Here is a 19,890-nt window from a genome sequence, read left to right as displayed (position 1 = left end):
GATAAGTATACGATTGTTGGTTTTAGCCTCTACTGTCACAATTGTTGTTTTGTTATTGCAATCTCTTCTTATTCCTTTTTCCCCATTGTTATATCAGCAGACATGATGGAATGGAATAATCTGCATTATTATTTTTTTTTAAATCAAATTCTAGCTTAATTACAAAATTTTGAGTTTTAGTTTTATTGTAATAAAATTATTTTACTTATTTCAAGCAATAATTTATTGTTCAGAATAGCCTATATTTGTTTTTTTAAGTGATCATCAACAAACAAAGAAAGAAAGAAAGCTGTCTTTAACTTAAATAAATATATATTTGCTTTTTTCTTATTAAAAAGGTAAATAAGTATATCAGGAGTATTTGTCAGTTTAATGAATAAATTCTTCTTATTGGTTTATTTTCTTTTCTTTTCATAGTTCCAGTTGCTATGCTTAAAATTTTGTTCATGTTATGACATAGTTTATGAAAATTTAATGAGATTACATGGATAGTTAATGATATGAGGATTACAAATGTTATCATGTTAAAGCTTTCAAAAACAGATTAATAAACAGTTTCATTGAAATGTATAATGCTTCAATAAGTGGATGTTTAGTTTTTATTATGTATCTTAAAAACTGATGTCTGTGAATGAGAATTTATTGAAATTGTTTCCTAAATGGAAATTCTGATAAATGTTCCTATCAATTAATTACATAAACATTTAGCGTACAACAGTATGTACACATAAGCCAATTAATTAATTCATTGTCCTCTGTTTGCTGGGAGAGCTAATTAATTATTTTTCTGACAGTACATATTTATTTTCTGAATAATGAAAATGGGTGTGTCTATCACTGAGGATGAACGATAGCATCTCAGACTTTCATCCAGAGGTTCCAAGTTTGAATCCTGGTCAGACATGGCATTTTTCATTCGCTACAAATATTCAATTTTCATCTCCCATGCACCAGCTTCAATCTTATGTTGCAAACTCATCAAAATAAAAAAATAAAAAATATATCTGACATATTAATATAGTATGTTAAATATTGCATTTAATATACTTGATTCAGTTTGAAAAATTGATAGTTGTTAGTAATTTTTATTGTCAGGAATAATGAGAGAAATGATGCATAGCTTTTAAGCAATAAAGTTACAATAAATTTATTTTAAGATCTATTTTTTTTTTCAGGTGAAGGTCCTCTGCAGTGCACATCATGTCCTCCACATTTTATGCTTGATGGAGGCTTATGTATGGAATGTCTAGGATCCCAGTATTATGATCCTCCAACACAGTTGTGTAAACCTTGTGATAGTTCATGCAAAACTTGTTCAGGTGCTGGACCTTTCTCATGTCTCTCTTGCACATTTCCGCTACACCTTGATAAATTAAATAATCAATGCGTTCCATGCTGCACTCATCAAAATCAACAAAACTGTTGTTCTTGTGATAAAGAGACTGGTTTGTATTTATTTATATAATTTTCTGATCCTTGCACCTTATAATCTCACCATTTTGTGATCTAATTTTTTTTTAAGTGAGAAAATAAGCACAGGAACTTTATTGAAAAAACTGCTTTTGCAGAAGACCATTTACTGGATATATATTTTTATAATAGGTAATCTAAACAGAAGTGAGCTTTTGTGTATGAGAGAGCATTAGCATACTCTGGCAAAAGTCAAGGAAGACCAACATGTAAGCAGTCATGACATCACCAGTGATCTAAACATCCATCACCAAATAGTGTTAAACCATTTGTATAAATCTGGCTACGAAAAGGAAGCTTGACATTTGGGTGCCACATGTTCTGACTCAGAAAAATTTACTCAATTGAATTTCTGTCTATGAATTTCTACTGAAACATAATGAAGTCAAGCCATTTCTGAAGCAGTTGACCACACAAGTGATGAAAAGTGGATAACCTACAACAACAGTGTGCAAATAAGATCATAATTAAAGTGAGGAGAAGCTCCATAGTCATAGTGTGGGCTTTGCCATAAAGCCCACACTGATGCCCACGAATTCCACATTTGGTGGGATTGGAAGGGCATTATGCATCACAAGTTGTTGCCACCAGGCAGAACGATAGATTCAGACCTGTACTGTCAGCAATTAGCACAAATAAACCTAACAATTCAAAAGAAATGGGCTGAAATGCTCAACAGAAAGGGAGTTGTGTACCATGCTGACAATGCCAGACCGCATACATCTTTAACGACCTGTCAGAAATTGAGAGAGCTTGACTGGAAATTTTAATACATCCATCTAATAGCCAGAACCTGGCACCATCAGATTATCATTTGTTTCAGTCTCTGCAGAACTCCCTGAATAATGTTAACATAGTTTCAAAAGAGGCCTGTCAAAACCACATGTCACAAGTTTTTGGCCAAAATCCACAGAAGTTAAATAGCAACCAGATTATGGTGTTGTTGGAAAAATGGCAGAGGTCACCAAAAACTGAGCATGTGTGGTCTCATAATGTTATTTTCCAATAACAATATAGAGCTTTAATAATATGTATTGGGCCTTTGGTCTCCAAAGGCTCAATACTTTGTAGACAACCCAATATATTCAGTCTTCTGCAAAAGTAGTATATTTAAATATATATATATAAAAACATGTCATGTGATTTATAATCACCAAAAACCCTACAAAAACTCCTGAAAATAAAATGATGAAAATTTATGGACATGTTCTTCTTACAGTCTAACAGCATATTAAGAAAAGATTTTTTGAAATTCTGTGTTAAAGGATTAAAATTGAGTGACAATGAAATTATTTTTTTAAATTTCTCAATAACAATTATTTGGTGCTTTTGGTGGGAGAGAAAAAGTTGTTATGTAGTGGGAGGTGTGGTGTATTTTCAAAATTTTTTAGTGAGTGATTTCATTTGGAGCAGGTGAGTGATTTCAATTCGAATTGCAGTGGTTTCTTAATTTGTTTGAACCTTTGGCAACAGTGAGCAGAGCACTTTATTTTGCTAAGCCTTGACCTAAGCAACAAACAAAATACATAATATATAGAAAAATAATATATATTAAATAATTGTAATTTTTGTTAAGTTAATCTTAACATAGCTCTCCTGAAGGAAGTCTGCCCAAAGGTAAGACTTTTAACCATTTTTGTTTATAATTGTTCTTACCGTTGGAATTGTTGATTTAGAACAATTTGGATAATGATTTTAGCGAGATATGATTATAAAATATTTCACTGTCAAACATGCATTATTATGTTTTATTAATTTTTTATTCATGGATATCTAAATATAACTAGTATTAAAAATAGAAATAGCCTTCTAAACAAAATGTTTACAGATATAGTAATACAATGCATTAATATAAAAAAAAGTTGGATACTGAGGAATAATCTTGCGCGCAAGATATGATTATAAAATATTTCACTGTCAAATATGCATGCATTATTTCAACACTTTGTATAAAAGATTTTCTCTGTGATGAACATCTGCATCGGAAAATTTATGGAATGAGATGGCCAGGAGATTCCATTTGAAGTTCATTTTGCATTTATTTATTTAACTTTACTTATTATTCATTTATTATATATATATTTTTTTTTTTACTTTGATTCTGGTATTTTGTTTCTGTTTATTCTGTCGCAGGAGATTCCATTTGAAAGTATTTTCTCTGTGATGAACACCTGTAATTATCACCAAGGAAATTAATCCTGTTCATTTGCATTGGAGTTCTATAAAAGATTAATTATGAAGATTTCAATTACTTACTTTCTAATTGTGCTGTTAATATTTAATTTGTGTACTGTTTTTTTTCATTAGAAAATTTTGTTATTTTTTTTTAATTTGATTTTGGTATTTTGCATTTGTTGCTCAAAAATGGATTGATGAATCTGGTTGATCTTAGTTATTGAAATTTTGTTTCATGTAGCTTTTTCCCTAACAAACTGTTTAGTGTTTTTTTCCAAGACTAAAATGTTTGCATTATATACAGGGGTGGAGATAGAAAAGTAAATATGAAAGATTGTTAATTAAAAATAGATTTTCTATTTAAAGTTGTATCTCAGTGATTGTTTATTTCCATTATTTCTTTACTGACAGAATGTCAAATGATAAAAAGAAATTACCTGATAGCCAGTTCAGGAAACAAAGACTAAAGACAGAAGTATCCTTAAAGAAAACAGGCTGTGGCTTTGGAAACGTTTTTCAAAAACAGTTCTAGACCAAGTATAAATGAAAAAAATCAAGATGATTTGGAAAGCGTTGAGCAATATGTTGCCATTATCATGTTGAGCAACAAGAAGACTAAGAGGAAGAAGAGAAACAGGTAGAAAATGCATCGCTCTTGCAGATGGAGACAGATGAAGATCATCCACTCGTTTTGGTTTTGAGTTCTGATCCAGGACTAGACCTGAATGTATTTCTGATGCAGAAAGGATTTGTCTTTCGAAAGCAGATCCAGCATCCCCATTGTACAACTTTGATTTCCCTACTAATACCAGCGGACATAGGTTCACCTCAAACAACTACACAAGATATCTCAGCAACGAATAGAAAATTCACAGGAATTAGTTGGTGTATTCTGTAGCCAAAGAGCCAGTTTTCTGCTTCTACTATAAAATTTTTGCAACAGCTACATCTGCTTCAGCAAAAGATGGCTATAGAGATTGGTAGCATATAGTACAAACCCACAAAAATCATGAAACTACAAAAAACATTTTGAGGCTTGAATTTAGTATTCGTTTAAAAACTTTGCAAACAATAGATGCCACTTCTCAAAGATTTTGGAATGCAGAAACCCAGCATTGGAATGCCGTTTTTCAAAGTGTAATTTCGATTGTCAAACTTTTAGGAGAAAGCTGCTTGGCATTTAGAGGTAGCAATGAAAATTTGTTTGAATATGATAATGGAATCTTTTAAGGCTAGTCCAACTATTAGCTGAATTTGATCCTGTCATGGAGGAGCATGTAAGGAGGGCTTTGAACAAACAACTATAAAAAACCATGTACTTGAGTAAAACCATTCAAAATGAGGTCATTCACCTGATTGCACATAATGTCAAAAGTCAGATATTAAATGAAATGAAAAAATCAAAATGTTACTCAATTATATTAGATTATACAGCTGACTTGAGTAAAGCAGAATAAATGACCTTCATTTCAAGGTATGTGTTGATTGAACAAGAAGACATCAACATTCATGAACATTTTCTGGGCTGTCTTCCAACTGAAAGATCAACAAGCCAACAACTTTTCGATATCTTACTTCGAGCGCTAGAAAACCTGGGATTAACTTTGTCAAACATGAGAGGCCAAGGGTACGATAATGGTGTGAATGTGAAAGAGAACATGCAGGGGTGCAAGCAAAGATTAGAAACATCAACCATCATGCTTTTTTTTACTATGTGGCAGCCACTCCTTTAACATGGTGATAACAATACGGCCAAATCATCATTAGGAGGAGTCAACTTCTTTAATATTGTACAAAAATCATACTTTTTTTTTCTTCATTGACTTTCAGATGGACCATTTTTTTGAAGCTCGTTGAAGAACTAACCTTAAAACCTCTCAACGATACCAGATGGGAAAGTCAAATTGATTGTTATAAAGCCACTAAGGTATCAAATTGGTCAAATACGTGATGCATTACTTAGCATTTACAAGAACAAAGATATAGATAATTCAATAAGAGATGAAGCATCTGGGCTACTTAAGCAAATACATCAATACAAATTTCTTTGTTCTGTCGTGATATGGTTTGAAGTATTAAATCATATCAATCCCATCAGTAAAGTAATGCAGGGAAAAAATTACGATATTGCATTGGCAATAAAACTTTTGGAATGTTCCAGTAATTTTTTAGGAATTTGAGATCAGCAATCACTTTAATAACATCCTTGTTGATACTGGTGAAATGGCATCCAAAATAGTCACAGATAAAATTGTTGAATCAATACCTAGACATCGAGTTCATTGATGAAAAAGACAATTTGATATGAAAATCAGGATAAGCCCATAATGGATCCACAGGAAAAATACAAAATTGAACTCTTTTACCACCTGGTTGATAACTGTAATCAATTCTTTAGAACAAACCATTTTAAAAAACAGAGAATTATCGAATATAAACAGCCTGGAACTTTGTGATGAAATATTAGTGGTGTGTAACAAAAATTAACAAAAATTAATTTTGCTCCAAACTTGGGCATTGCTCTAAGAATTTTACTAACTCTTCCAATAAGTGTTGGGGAACGCAGTTTTTTCAGACTAAAAATAAAAAAGAACTATTTGCAAACAACATCTCAAACAAGATTTTCAGACCTCTCTATATTAGGAACTGAGTATGAACCCAGTAACAGTTCAGACGTTTCTGAATTAACTAAAAAATTCTCTGAACTAAAATTTTATAACAAAATTGTATTCCTGTACTGTTTGTTTAAATGATATATTTTAAATGAAAAGTTGTTATAAGTTGTGCAATTACTGAGTTACAATGTTGTATTTTGGACATTCACTAAAAAAAGTAAAAAAGACCATACATCTTTTTTTTTAGAATGCTTACATTGTTGTTCCATAGGGGCATGATTTTTTACTTCTACACAGAGCAGTTCAAAGGCTAAATCTGACTCTGGTAGGCCTTTCAAGAGGCCTTGGCTTAGCCAACAATCATTTTCTCCAACAATTAACATATAAGACTGCAAAAAGATATTTTCTTCATTAAAATTTATATGTTAAAGATTTTTATTTCTTTGATAAATGATGATTTTCTAGATAGAATTTATGTTTAAAACTAAATGCCTGCCTGTAAATATTTTTATAAATCTAAAATTATTAAATGATGTATCATCATCCATTACTAATAGATTACAATAACATGCATTAAACTACATATAGTATTGTTTAACTTTGATTATCAGAAAACAACTAGTTTATTAAATGTAGCTTTGGCTGCTTGCATTTTATCTGTTCTTCACACTGTTTAATTTTCCCAATGACCCAGATGTAGACCAGCAGGAATATAGGAAAGAGGTCTACCATCTTCCCACAACACTTGCCTATAACTTAATATTTGCTTGAAACTTAAATCTACTAGTAAATTTAATTTTACGTGTTTTCTTAAATCTCATTACAATACAACCCCACTATTACATGGTTAAAAAAAAAATCACACATACAGTTATGATGTGGGTAAGAACATGTCCCCCAATATAGGAAAATTATCATTACGTATAAAAATTTTTGAAATTTTAATACTGTAAATATACACAAGCGTATTTTTTTCAGCTTCCTATAAGTACAGTATTTAGTAATAAATTGTGTAGAATAATTACATTTATACATTTAGCTCCATCAAACTACTGTATAATTATTGCAGTGTATAAACAGAATGACAGAAACATAAGATAATGATATCAAGAAGTTATGTTGCTTAACTTCCCCTTTTTCCTTATCAGCACCCTTTTTAAATTATGTTAATATACCGCATTATAGATTTTATTAGAAATTACAACATTATCTAGATAGAAATACAGTACTGTACAATTCTCCATTTAAATCGATTTTATTTTATTAAAAATGTTTGATGAATGACTCGTATCCAGAAGACCTAGTGCCTCCACTTTATTACAGTTGCAACCGTTACATATTCAACAGTCACTGTTGAAATGCCATATTTATGGTCTCACAAAGATTTGTGATTCGTTTTAATCTGCCACTAATATTTTTTCATTGTCTGTAAAGTTTTTTATCAGTTTATTCTACATAAATTTTAATAAGCAGTGTAAGTGACAGTGCCATGTACAACAGGTTTTCCAACATTTGGTTTGTGTTCTGATTGTTTCATTAACTATTTAAATTTTCTGTTTTTACACAGTATCTTCTTATACTGTAATTCTAAAATGTATTCTAAACAAAAAATTTCTCTGTTAAAGACAAACTTGATATCAGCAAAAACGTTAAAGTGGGTCAATCTGAACCTAGCTTGTTACAGGAATTCAGTGTTCCGGAAGAAACTATTCGTGGCCGCATGAAAGAAGAAAATTAACTGTTCTTTTATTGATGCTGTTGATGAAAATGTAGTACACGATAGGAAAAAGTTTGTCTTTGAGACATTTCACCGTTGATGAATGTTTGCACCTCTGGTTTTTACAGAAGCATAGCGAAGGCATACCTTTGTCAAGTCCAGTTATATAAGCTCAAGCCCAAAAATTTAATTCACAAATTAAAGCAGTGATGACTTTAGTGCATCTAGTGGATGGTTATCACGATGGAAAATTTATCACAGCATAGGCCAAATAAAAATCGAAGAAGAATAAACATCATTCAGCAGATGCCCTGGCAGAATGGAATTTTCTGAAATCTTAAAAAGGTTTATCTGAAAATATTTATAGTAACAAACAAATTTACAACTGTGATAAAACCGGTTTTTATTATAAATTGCTGCCGACAAAATTATTAGATGTAAAGTGTGCTTCAAATAAGTCAGGAATGAAAATGATTTTACGGATTTGAATACTTGATTGTGGATACTGTTCTTTGGTGGTTGGGTTTCAATTAACCACACATCTCAGAATTAGTCGAACAGAGACTGTACAAAACTACACTTCATTTACACTCATACATATCATCCTCATTCATCCTCTGAAGTAATACCTGAACGGTAATTCCTGGAGGCTAAACAGAAAAAAGAAGAAGAAGGTATGAAAATGAATAAAGAAGGATTACTTTTCTATTGTCTGCAAATAAAGCTTGAAATCATAAATTAAAAAATGCTGTGTATTGGTAAATATGGATGGAAGTCCTTGATGTTTCAAATATATAAAAATGAAATCATTACTGATGATTTATAAAAACAGTAAAAGTTCTTGGATGACATCAAATATTTTTTTAATGTAGTTTAATGAGGAATTGTGCCATCTGTCAAGAATAATTTGCACCTGCAGAAAATGGAAGATAAAGCTTTACTACTTCTTGATAATTATCCGGCCCATCCACCATCAGACTTATTAAAATCAAAAAATAATAAAATTAGTCATATTTTTACCAAAAAATACATCATTAATCCAGCTATTGGATCAAGGAATTATTCAAACCTTTAAAGCCTATTATCTGAAAGAGTTAATAATAGCTATTGTAACTCAGAACTACAAGTTGAAGATTTTTTTGAAAACCCTTACATTAAAAAAATGTTATATACAATGCTGGAATTGCATGGAATAATGTAAGCAGTGTGGCAAAAGCAAACTGTTGGTCAAAATGTACGAATGACCACACAATTGAGGATATTCATATTTTCACCAATAATAATGCTGAAGAATACTCTGCATGTATTGGTAAAAAATTATACAGGTCAACAAAAAAAAATTTGGAACAGATAAAAGTAGGTGAATGTATTTTTTATGCTAAATCTTAAAATGAAATCAATTTTTCCTCATCACCCTCAGATTTCTAGTTATGATCCTTTAAAATATTGAGAAACTTCTTAAATAATAGAATACAAAAATAATAAACAATTAAAATTCATACCTTTATTTTGCAGACTTTATCTTAATTTCATTTTTCTTATTTAACTTTTGTGTTCAGTGAAGTCTTCTCTTTTTATCATCCAGTAGTAGTCACTCATCATAGATTCATCCCATCTGCTTTGATAGCATTGTTCCATCTGCAATATATATTGGTGGCGTTCTCTTTGTTCGTTGCTGATGTCATCCAAGTTTAAACGGATGAAGTCCGAATGAGAATGTAAAAAATAAATTTTCAATGCATTCTGCAGTCTACATTTTTGAAGTTTACTAAGAGTTCATTTATAAGCTGATCATGATTTTCAGCTTTTTTGTTTCTAACAAAATTAGTAACAACATCTTTGAATGACTTCCATGCTACTACTTCTTTAGGATTCAGTTTGCTGTCAAATATATTTTCATGAATTAATTTTCTTATTTGTAGCCCAATGAATATTATCTCTTTTAATTTAGCTTCACTTAATTGTGAAAAAACCTCAACTAAATATTTAAATCTGTCTCCATCTTTATCTAATGCTTTTACAAAAATTCTTCATCACCCTAATTTCAGGTGTAGAGTTAGTAAAATAATACGTTCTGCTTAGACAAGTGGAATATTGACAACAATTTCCTTTCCTGGTGTAAACTGATTTCTTTTTGGCTGACTATCTGTAGCCCGACTATCCCACAAACACAAGAAATGCACACATTTTGTAAGGTCACTCTGGAGACCAAGAAGAAGTCCTATCACTTTCAGGTCAGCAATGATTCACCATGAGTGTTCATCATACTTAATAGTTTTTAGAATTTTTGATATACTTTCATATGTTCCTTTCATTCCTACAGCATGTGCTACGTGATATGTGGTCTAGAAAAAAACTTATTCGAGTTATTCAACAACACTGCTTTTAAGCTTCTTTTTGATCAGTCTATAAATAAACACCAATCATGAATAACATATTCTGTGTCCAGTTCAGACATTAGCCCCGTAACATCATGGCAGGAACAAACTAAACCATCTCTTGTAAAGTATTTCAGTAAATTTTTGTTTCGATTTCTATGTATTGAAATTTTATTATCCTTGTTTAATAAATTTGATTCTTTAACACGTGTTCTGCGTGTTGTGACAAACACAAGTCACGAATTAGGTCACTCAGTTCTGCTTATGTGATGAGGTGAGGTTCAGTATTTGATTCTATTGGAATGTAATTAATATCTATTGAAGTTGAGGATTCATCCATCGGTTGAGCCTTCTAGGGAATCAGAAATTTCATTCTAAGAAGTTAGAGCAATTAGAATCGGTAAATCAAACAATCTTAATAATATGTGTATGATAAAACCACTACCACATTTAAAGAACACAGCTAGTCATATCAAGAACTAAACTCATTCTGAAGAAAATTTCATCACATTGAATTACTCATTACTTGGCTTACTGACATGTCTGGCTCGACATGAAATGACATCATTCAACTGTTATGTATCAAATATAGGTCTACAGCATGCATCCAATATAAATCAGATGTGAGTAGGCAAACATATAGACATACTAACTTATCTATCTGTATTGTTTGTTCCACGAATGATGGGAAAAATTAATTTAAGGGGTTGTAATTTAAAAATATTATGTGATGGGTTGTTTCGTAATACATATTCAGATTCAACATATAAAATACTATATAGAAAACCTACTCCCTTTTCAGTTCCAAACTTTATGTTAACCAGTGTTATCAGTTACTGATCTAGAAAAATGGGTTCAATAGGACAACGATAGTCCCATAGTATATTATATGGCCGATGATGAAATTGTACAATCTGTTACTGCATCAGGGAATGATTTGTCGGACAAAGAAAGTGAAGGCATATTCGAGGTAGTTACAATTAATGGACTCAAAATAAATGAAGTTCTCAACGATGCAAGTCACTTAATGACGTGGATGGAACAACAGAGGGATTGTAATTAAATTCATTTGTTACACTTGCAAAATATTAAATCTTATATAAATAAGAAAAAGAACAAGAACTCCAACCAAACAAAAATAAGTTCCTTCTTTTTATGATAACTATTGTTTACTCAAATTTAAAAATTTGTATGTTTAGTTATGTACATTCAAACATGTTGTTTAAATGTGTTCTAGTATAGTATTTAAGTAAAGCATAGTATTGTCGTATTAAATTTGTTTTAGTTAAGTACTGCATATATAAAAAGTATGAAGAAAAACAATGTGAAAATGAAATCTAGCCACAAATATAGTAAGTACAGTTCATTCAGTACTTGGTAATTTTTTGTATTATTCAACATTTTATTTTATAACAATGTAATTTTATTTGTGGTTGTATCTTTCACTAATAATAATTTACTACTATAATACAATATTAACGCAATGGCCATTGATTTTTATAGTTTCACACTTCACCTTTGAAATAACGCGGTTAGCCTATAACACAGGTTTAATCTATGTCCCCATTTGGCCATATTATAGCAGGGTTGTACTGTACCTTCAAATATCTTCTTTTTTTTATTATTATATATATTTTAAGTAAATTTAAAAGATTAGTGAGACAAAATACTATATAAATGTAAATCTAGTGGCCACAGGTTTGCATATTTTAAATTAGATTTTATTTACAGGAGAATGTCACAATGCATCACCAGCTGGTAAAAGGCGCATAACATTTGAACAAGCTTCTCGAGAGAACAGTGATCCATTAATAGCTCACGCCAATGCATATGCCAGCCTGAGAAGTAATTCACAAACTGGATTTTCACCATTTATTACCATCACTGCCTTTACTGTTGTTACTGTAATCACTGTTGTTGTAGTTTTTGCTGTTGGTTTCATCACGTTACAGGTATGCTGGACATCTTTATAGTAGAAGTTTGCAATTAGTTTAAACCTTAGGCCCAGAGTAAGAAATGTTAGGTTTGGAGTAGAATTTAGAATTTAATAGCATGAGACATTTTTAGAAGATTTATTTTAGGAAACCTGATTTATTTTCTGAGAGAAAATTCCTTCCTATTCTGTAATAAATTAATAAAATTTACATCACACATTATCCCTATTTATATAAAAAACACAATCATAATGTAAGTTTTGCATATCTTCTCATAGAAATGTAATACAGAAACAAAGATATTGAAAATAGCATGCAGATTTTTTAATATAATATGTAAGTGTTCTATAAAATAAAAAGTAACAAAAGACTATTTATTTTTTAAATTTTATTTTAACAGATTATTACAACTATAGCTGCTTCTCTGCATTTTTGCTCCTGTCTCCATTTTTGCCTGTCACCACAACCTTAAATTTCAAAAATTCTGCCTTTCATTGTCTCTTTAACATCATTCCTCCAGTTGTGTCTTGGGCATTCTCTCTTCTTCCTTTGTACAGTTACCCATTGTAATATCTTCTTAAGAAACCTGGTATCACTCATTCTGTTAACGTGACCAAACCGTTCCTGAAAATCATTGATTGCATCTTTGTATATATTTATTTCCTCTCTTATGTAATACTGGTACACACAATTTGATTTATTTTTTAATTAAAATTGATTATTTATTTTAAGTGAAAATGGGTGAATCTAATAGTGTTTTACATCCTGAATTAAATATGGTTTCAGAATTAGTCTTATCACGTAAGGATTTTTAAAGATAACTTTTTTAATTTTACAACATTTGTTATTTAAAATGCATTCTTTGTATAATATAATCTTACCCAAAACGTAGTAATATTTGATTTTCTACAATATTTTGCCTCATGAACATCTCTCTTTAGGGTCCAACAATAGTAATCTAGCATGCTTGGATTCCACTTTGGCCCTGGTACTGGTTTTCCACATCCAAAATATGCTGATGGAACCATTCACCATTTTCATCACTGACTGCTCCTATATTTGATGGGAAGAGATCCAAATGCAAGTCCAAGAAATGAGTCTTTAGTGACATGTTGCATCCCATGATTTTATAAGTTTTTAAAAGATCATCCACTATTTCTTTGTAATTTTTGGATTTATGGTTTCCTAAGAAGTTCTGAAAAATGCTCTTAAAAGACTTCCATGCAGCTTTCTCCACTTCATTTAACATACTTTCAAAGTTGTCATCCTTTAATAAATTTCCAGTTTGAGATCTTACAAAGATTCCTTCTTTGAGTTTCGCTTCACCGATCTTTAGAGAGTTATTTTTTAAGTAAAAAAAATCCAAGCCCACTTCAATCCATTGCTTTCAACAAAGTTTTTCATAAGCCCCAGCTTTATATGGAGTGAAGGTAAATAAATATTTTTTGAATCAACAAGTTGTGCCTTATAACATTATTCTTTCCTGGAGTTAATGCTGTTCAGTTTGGCCACTCTTTCTGTATGTAATGATTTTTTCGGTCTCTGCTGTCCCACTCACAGAGTTCAACACACAACGCCATATTGGTAGGTTATGTTTTTAGTCGGCTCCAAACAAATATATTTATTTGTGCAGTCTCAATATTATTTTTTTGTGAATTTTGTTCTTTGCTTGTTCATAAAGGTGTAATTGTTTGTTTGGTCATTATTTTGCGATATTATTTTCTGTGTAATTGGTTGTTTCAAATTTTTTTGTTTGGACAGGCTATCTGGGCTAAAATATAGTTGGGTGGTTTAATTTATTAAGTCACCTTCTGGATGGCTTATCTTTTTGTGTTGGTGTATTCTTTGATAAAATACAGTTGTTTTAGCTGTTTGTTTGAATTTAATAAATTTAAGTCAAATAAATTTTTTAATTAATCAGTTGTGATATTGTTTACATTGGCAATGGCCGTATTGGTTCTTTGTGATTGGTCATTGTGTTTGGCAGCGGCCATCTTTCATTGATCTGATTGGTCTTTCCTTTGTTTACGTTGCCATCTGATTTGTAAGACTTGTTATTGACAGTGAACAACTTTAAATTAATTTAATAGTCTTTGTTTGTTTTTATTCAACTAATATTGAGTATGTCTGATAAAGGGAGTAAGAAGGGTAAATCCAGGTAAGCAAAATGCACTCCTGGTGAAGTGCATTGTGATGATTCCTCCTCATCAGGAGATGATGAGTCAAGGACTGGAGTATAAGGTATCTCTACCCAGGTTAAGGATTTAGTGCAGGATTTTGTTCAAGCAACAGGGTTAAAAGCTATTGGGATATTTTGTTACAGGCTCAACACCTTATATTGCTAATGGTAACAGGCGGTTTCCATACAATTTCACAGGAGGCGATCTTGGTAATCGCAGACTTGAAGCCAATAGACTTGATTGCACTTGAAAGGCAATAGTATTATGTTGCTAAGAAATGAGGTGATTTGACTTTGGATAAAATAAAGGCGATAGAACAGCTTGGTGTCGCCCTGTGGCAGGCCAGATATGATGAGACAAAGAGTATGGGTGTTATACAAATGATCTTTTCCCTAATGTTGTTGGTTTACAGGATGCTACTTGGGTATACCTGAACAAAAATGTGGTGCAATTTCTTTCAGGGCATGATGCTTTTCTGGACAGACTACAGAAATTCGGCCTGGTGGACTCTGGTATGTGTTCACAATGCAGATTGTTGGGCGATGCTTATCATGTGATATATGAATGTGCTAGGTATGACTTAATATGCACAGAGACCATTTGTCAGCTTTATGTTATTGGGTCGATCTGGCTTGATCTCCATGTTAATTGGAAAAACCAGGCCAAATGGGTGATCACAGAAAGTTTTATTGCATATTTGCCAAAAGAAAGGATCGCTGAAGGGTTGTGATGTTCTGTTGGACTTTCCTTCCCTGTGTTTATGTTTGGTTTTATTGTTATTTTGTTACTGTTTTTATTTTTATTTGGTTATAATTTTATTTTTCCCATTGGTTATGTTATGTTATTTATTGTTATTATTATGTTTTGTTAGTGTTTTATGATTCGTTGTGTGTCAACTCATTTTTACCTTTCAGGTAGGTAGAGTTTATTCCTTTGTTTTTAGAAAGTCATTCAGTCTTGTTTGAGACTTGGCTAGATGTGTTTTGTTTGGATTTTTTGTTAGTTAGTAGTACACTGATGGGACTGTCGCTTGTGTCATTCGCATCCTGGCTTAGGCTTGACTGAAAGATGTCATTGCCGAGGTACTGAAGATGATCTCTGGTAAAGCCTATAAGGGCTAGGTACAGAGGGGGTGGTGTGGCGACTGAAACCATCACATGGAGGGTGTCTTCCCGTATGGGGTCAGGATGTTCCATTCACAAAGAAAAAACAGTATTTGGTGAAGCCAAGTTGAAGACCTAGCAACAGAGCAGTTACTTTCAAGTCACCACAGATATTCCAATGAAATTCTTCATAGTTTATTTTATCTAGCAGAAGTTTCATATTCACATAAGTTTCTTTCATATTCATAGCGTAAGGTAAGGGCACTGATGGAAACTCATTTCCAATGTGCAGAAGCATGGCTTTCAGACTAGTTTTAGATGATCAATAAATAAATGCCACTTCTCTGTTTTGTACTCATGACCAAATGATTCCATTAAAGACAAAACATTATTACAAAAAACAAGTCCATTTTCTAATACAAAGAAATTTTTGAAGTCATTACCTCTACCATGAAAAAAATCACATACTTTTGTTTTGTGGTGGAGGAGGTTCCAACGTTTTGATCATGAGCCTAAAAGTTCTGTTTCCTTTTTTTGATAAATTCAGATCTCACACAAGGTTAATGAGGTCCCCTTGTCTTAGTCAATGTGATTCAGCAAACGAACAAGAAGCTTCATAGTTTGGATCAACCCTTACATCCTCATTATCCACTGCCAAATCTTTGTGTTGTTGATCATCGCTGAGTATGATATATTCTGGTAGTTTAGGCACAGGCAATTATTCACTGTGAGTCACAGGCCTCATGGCAGATGGTAAATTAGGGTATAAAATAGTGTGCTTTGATTTTTAACTAATGCTCACAATATTAGGCAGACAAAAGTAACAATCAGTGGCATGATCTTTTGGTTTCCTCCAAATCATTGGAACAGCAAAATTCATCTGCCGAGAACCCTCTTTTTGTAAGGACTCTGACACAAGTAGCACAACAAATATGAGGGATCCCACCAACTTTGCAGCCAAATTAAAGCTCATAACATTTTTTGATGAGAATGGTAAAACTATGTTTGTAAAATTTAAATGTTACCTCACTACAAATGTAGCAAAAGCTGTTTAGGGGAGGGGTTTACACAATTTCTAGGCATTTTGCAAAATCACACAGTACACAAACATTACAAAAAATATTCATTACACATCTCAAATTCAAATGATGAAATGGAAATTTAGAATACATTGTAACCGAGAAACGTTTACCCTGAACTATATTATATCAATTCATCACACAAAAGACGTACAGATGTCAACAGAGTGAACACTGAACACAGACTGGTTATGCCTTGAACCAGTAATTCGGACATTATAATCAAAACAGATTTTGCTTTTGTCATCACTTTGACAAGAATGATGACTAAGTCTATAAAATAGCAATCCTCTGATTCATTTTAGAATTGCATCATCCAACAGTTATGACTAATTGTATTGGTATATGCCATTGCAGACCTTCTCTGATAACAAATTAATAATTTAATGCTTAATCAATACAATTTTTTTATTCATCTATATATTATTATAAATGTGTGAACCATAATATAATTGTATTATTTCTATAATGTATGTAACACTGAACAGAGTGAAAACTAAGGATATAGAAGAATTTTGTTAACATTTTTGAATTCAAAGAGAAAAATACAAATTGAAACCACTTCTACTTACTCCAGGACAAAATTTTGTATACCAGTGATAATTATTCATCACTTTGCATAGCTTAATTCTTCTCATACTTTACCTGAGGACATCCATTTCCATTGCTTTAGATCTGTTTCTTCTATTCACATCCCCAGATCTGGCCCCAACATAACATCACACTGTGCACCATGGTTTTATAAATTCTTTCTTCACCTCTTTTGACACCCTTCTATCCCACCAAACTGAATGCAGAGCTCTGACAACCACTTGCCCCTTACTTATCCTAATTACAGTCTTACCATAACTATTTCTCTCTGTATTAAATAACACTTTTAGATACTTTGCTTTACTCATTCCTATTATTATCTCTTGTAATTGTCAAGTCAGTAATTATTCTTGTCCCTACACCCAGTTATTAACATTTGCTGAAACTCATATTTAGACCTGCATGTATATTCTTAAGTTTGTTTACCATATAATTAGGATCTTTTTCATCCTCAGCCAAAACAGTCAGGTCATCTGCAAAATACATTGTAAACACAGTGTCATCTACCTTCAAACCTATCTCTATAAATTCCGATGCCATTTTTACATTATTGTTCTAAAATACTATTTAAATTATTAGAGAAAATCAACATTCTTGCTATATACAAACCCTTTCTCACAAAAATTGCTTTGGTTAGCATATTTCAATTGTTGCTGTAGTTTTGTCTTAAAGTTTCATGAAATAAAAGATTAAATTTGATAAAAACAACTTATGAAAGGGAAATTCATATTTTTGGTTTTCGGCAAAGTTTATTTTATTGAATTGTTTAAAATTTAAAGCATTTACTTAAATCTTAAATATAACTCTTTTCTTACAATGCCTCAGATGAGTAAATCAGTTGACCTATGGCAGAATGCCATTTTAAAACAATGTTGCCAATTATATGTAGTTGTTAATACTGTTTATAAATTATTTATATAATTGTGAATGTTGTAAATAATATTTGAGTTTCTTTATAGTAGTAATTTTGATAAGTAAGTTATTCAGTTTGATGGAAATGCACAGAAAAAATCCTACAGATGTTTTCCCTCTTATCTTTTCTTGTGAGATTTCTTAATTTTTGTAGGTTTGGTTGCTGATATTAAAAAAAAACAGTGCAGTTATAAAAATAAGGAAAAAACTGATTTCATAATTTTTTTTCAATTTTTCATAATTTTATAACATATGACCATTTTATCTTGTTAATTAAAAAATTAAGATTGGCGTCAAGTTGATAGATCCAAGATAGTAGACAGAAATTTCAAACTTTCTGTAAGATAGTAATTTTGTAGCTACATTTGAATATGTAGAGAATATTATTATAGTGATTAGAAGGGCCTGACAATTTTCATCACTATAATGAGACTCTTTCTTTATACAGAGAGTTAAATGTGAACTTGAAAAATTGATGGATTTTTTCCTTATTTTGTACATTGGAACAATGTTTTAGAATTTTAATGTAAAATAACTTTAATATAAAGATTTTGTTATACATATAGAAATTGACATAAAGAAAAGAAATATGTACTTACTTTGAGAGAAGTAAAGTCAATAGGTTCTGAAAATATCTCCTTCAATAACAAACGTTTAAGCAAACTTTTCTGAAACACAGTTCAGCATCACAAAAAACACACTTCAAAAATATAATATTCACAAAAAATAAAAAGATTAAATGTTTACACAGTATAAATTTATATTAGCTATCCCAATATGTTATCAAAATAAACAAATAATTTTATTAACTTTTGATAGTCCCAGAAAAACTTTAGGCTTGAATAAAATAATTAGTAATTTTTAAATCTTTGCATTTTGTTTTGTAGTACATATCTTCAGTTTTACTTTTGATATTTATAATGTAATATTGTAAATCCTCATTTACATCATGGCATCAGAAATTGATGGAAATTAGGCAACTAGCAGCTGACACTTGGTTATATGATAGTGGAAATATCTTCTCGGCTTCAGTTTCACCATTTTCTTTTTTATTCCTTATTCTTCAAGAGTTTTGATTTTCCCCAAAAGCTGCTGAAGTAGCTAGATCATTGTTGATCCTTTCTGAAAGACCCAAATCTGTTTCCTGAAGAGACTGCAAAATATTCAGTTGTATGACCCACTTAGTGGAAAATTGTCCTCATCATAATAAATATTGTTTGTTTCTGGGTTTAAAATAAACCCAGTGTGTCAAAATGTATTTTTTACTATTATAATATATTTTCCCTTACTTGTTGCAGTAAACACACTGGATAGTATAAATTAATTTTTTTTTTTTTTTGAGGTACGTTTTTAATAAGACTTAACATTTTCTTTTGTTGGTAATTTTTCATACATTTTATGACACTGTTCTATCAACTGTAGACAACTTTTAATGTTTCCTAGAAAGAAAACAATATAAAACAATTTATTGCTATAAATTTTTTTTATAGCAATATCAATGTATGTTGTACTACAGTTCAGTTAAAAAAATATTATGCAAAATTTTCTATGCTTTCATATTTATGTATGTTTTTTCTTTAATTGTAATTTTATTTCACAAAAAAAAATACTGTCTTATAAAAGACATTTCAATGAACAATTTTATGTAATATTTGTGTATATAAGATGTTTTTAGAGGAAGTTTTAATTCTGAACTAAAAATGTTATATTGTAGCCTACAGCTAAAAGTTCAAGAA

General features: G+C 31.0%; 1 protein-coding gene across 1 annotated transcript in view; it reads left to right on the top strand.

Annotated features, from left to right (window-relative positions):
* Fur2 (furin-like protease 2) overlaps positions 1-19,890 on the top strand; it is a 605,551-nt gene that overhangs the window by 577,565 nt on the left and 8,096 nt on the right. Inside the window, exons 18-19 of the mRNA XM_075370714.1 lie at positions 1,176-1,445; positions 12,087-12,307. Coding sequence (XP_075226829.1) covers positions 1,176-1,445; positions 12,087-12,307 — 491 coding nt within the window. The remainder of the gene's footprint in view (positions 1-1,175; positions 1,446-12,086; positions 12,308-19,890) is intronic.

This window comes from Lycorma delicatula, chromosome 1 (assembly GCF_047948215.1).
Source record: "Lycorma delicatula isolate Av1 chromosome 1, ASM4794821v1, whole genome shotgun sequence".
NCBI lineage: Eukaryota > Metazoa > Arthropoda > Insecta > Hemiptera > Fulgoridae > Lycorma > Lycorma delicatula.
Note: the sequence above shows the minus strand (reverse complement) of the source record. Positions and strands in the feature narration are given on the sequence as shown.